Below are 544 nucleotides of genomic sequence, written 5' to 3'. Positions count from 1 at the left end.
GCTGGCGGAGGTGGCGGGCGGCTGGGTGGGGAGGGCAGGCGGCTCCGGGCAGCCGAGTGCCGGGGCGGTGGGGGGCTGCCCGTGCAGGAGGGCCGTGCTGGGGTGGCCACCAGCCGGGAAGGTGGCAGCGCCCTGCAGCGCCGCTCCGGGGTCCCCGTAGGCCAGGGGAGGCACCGGAGGCGGCATGGGGATTCCTGGCCAGTAGGATGGTGGTGCCCACCCTACCGGGGCATAGGGGCCGCCAGGGGCAAAGGGAGGTGGGGGCGGCACGGCTGGTGGGGGCCAAGCCATGGCCGGAGGTGGAAGGCCAGGCACCATGTGAAAAGTACTGGGGGAGCCAGTGCTGGGCGGCGGGGGCAAACCATGGCAGCCCACGGGCTGCGGGCCGAAGCAGGGCCAGGAAGGCACTGGTGGGTAAAGGGCATAAGCACCGGCAGAGGCTGGCGGCATCCCGGCAGGGGCCACCCCAGCGGCGGAGGGCACGTTCGGCGCGACAAAAGGCATTGGTGTTGATGGGGGTGGGGGGGCTGTGGCAGGGGGGGGG

At 73.9% G+C, this 544-nt stretch overlaps 1 protein-coding gene across 1 annotated transcript in view; it reads right to left on the bottom strand.

Moving 5' to 3' along the window:
- PPRC1 (PPARG related coactivator 1) overlaps positions 1 to 544 on the bottom strand; it is an 11,442-nt gene that overhangs the window by 6,856 nt on the left and 4,042 nt on the right. Inside the window, 1 exon segment of the mRNA XM_035893643.1 lies at positions 3 to 539. Within this exon segment, the coding sequence (XP_035749536.1) occupies positions 3 to 539 (537 nt within the window).

Source organism: Egretta garzetta, unplaced genomic scaffold (genome assembly GCF_000687185.1).
Source record: "Egretta garzetta isolate BGI_Z169 unplaced genomic scaffold, ASM68718v1 scaffold135, whole genome shotgun sequence".
Classification (NCBI taxonomy): Eukaryota; Metazoa; Chordata; class Aves; order Pelecaniformes; family Ardeidae; genus Egretta; species Egretta garzetta.
This window is presented reverse-complemented; position numbering and strand designations above follow the sequence as displayed.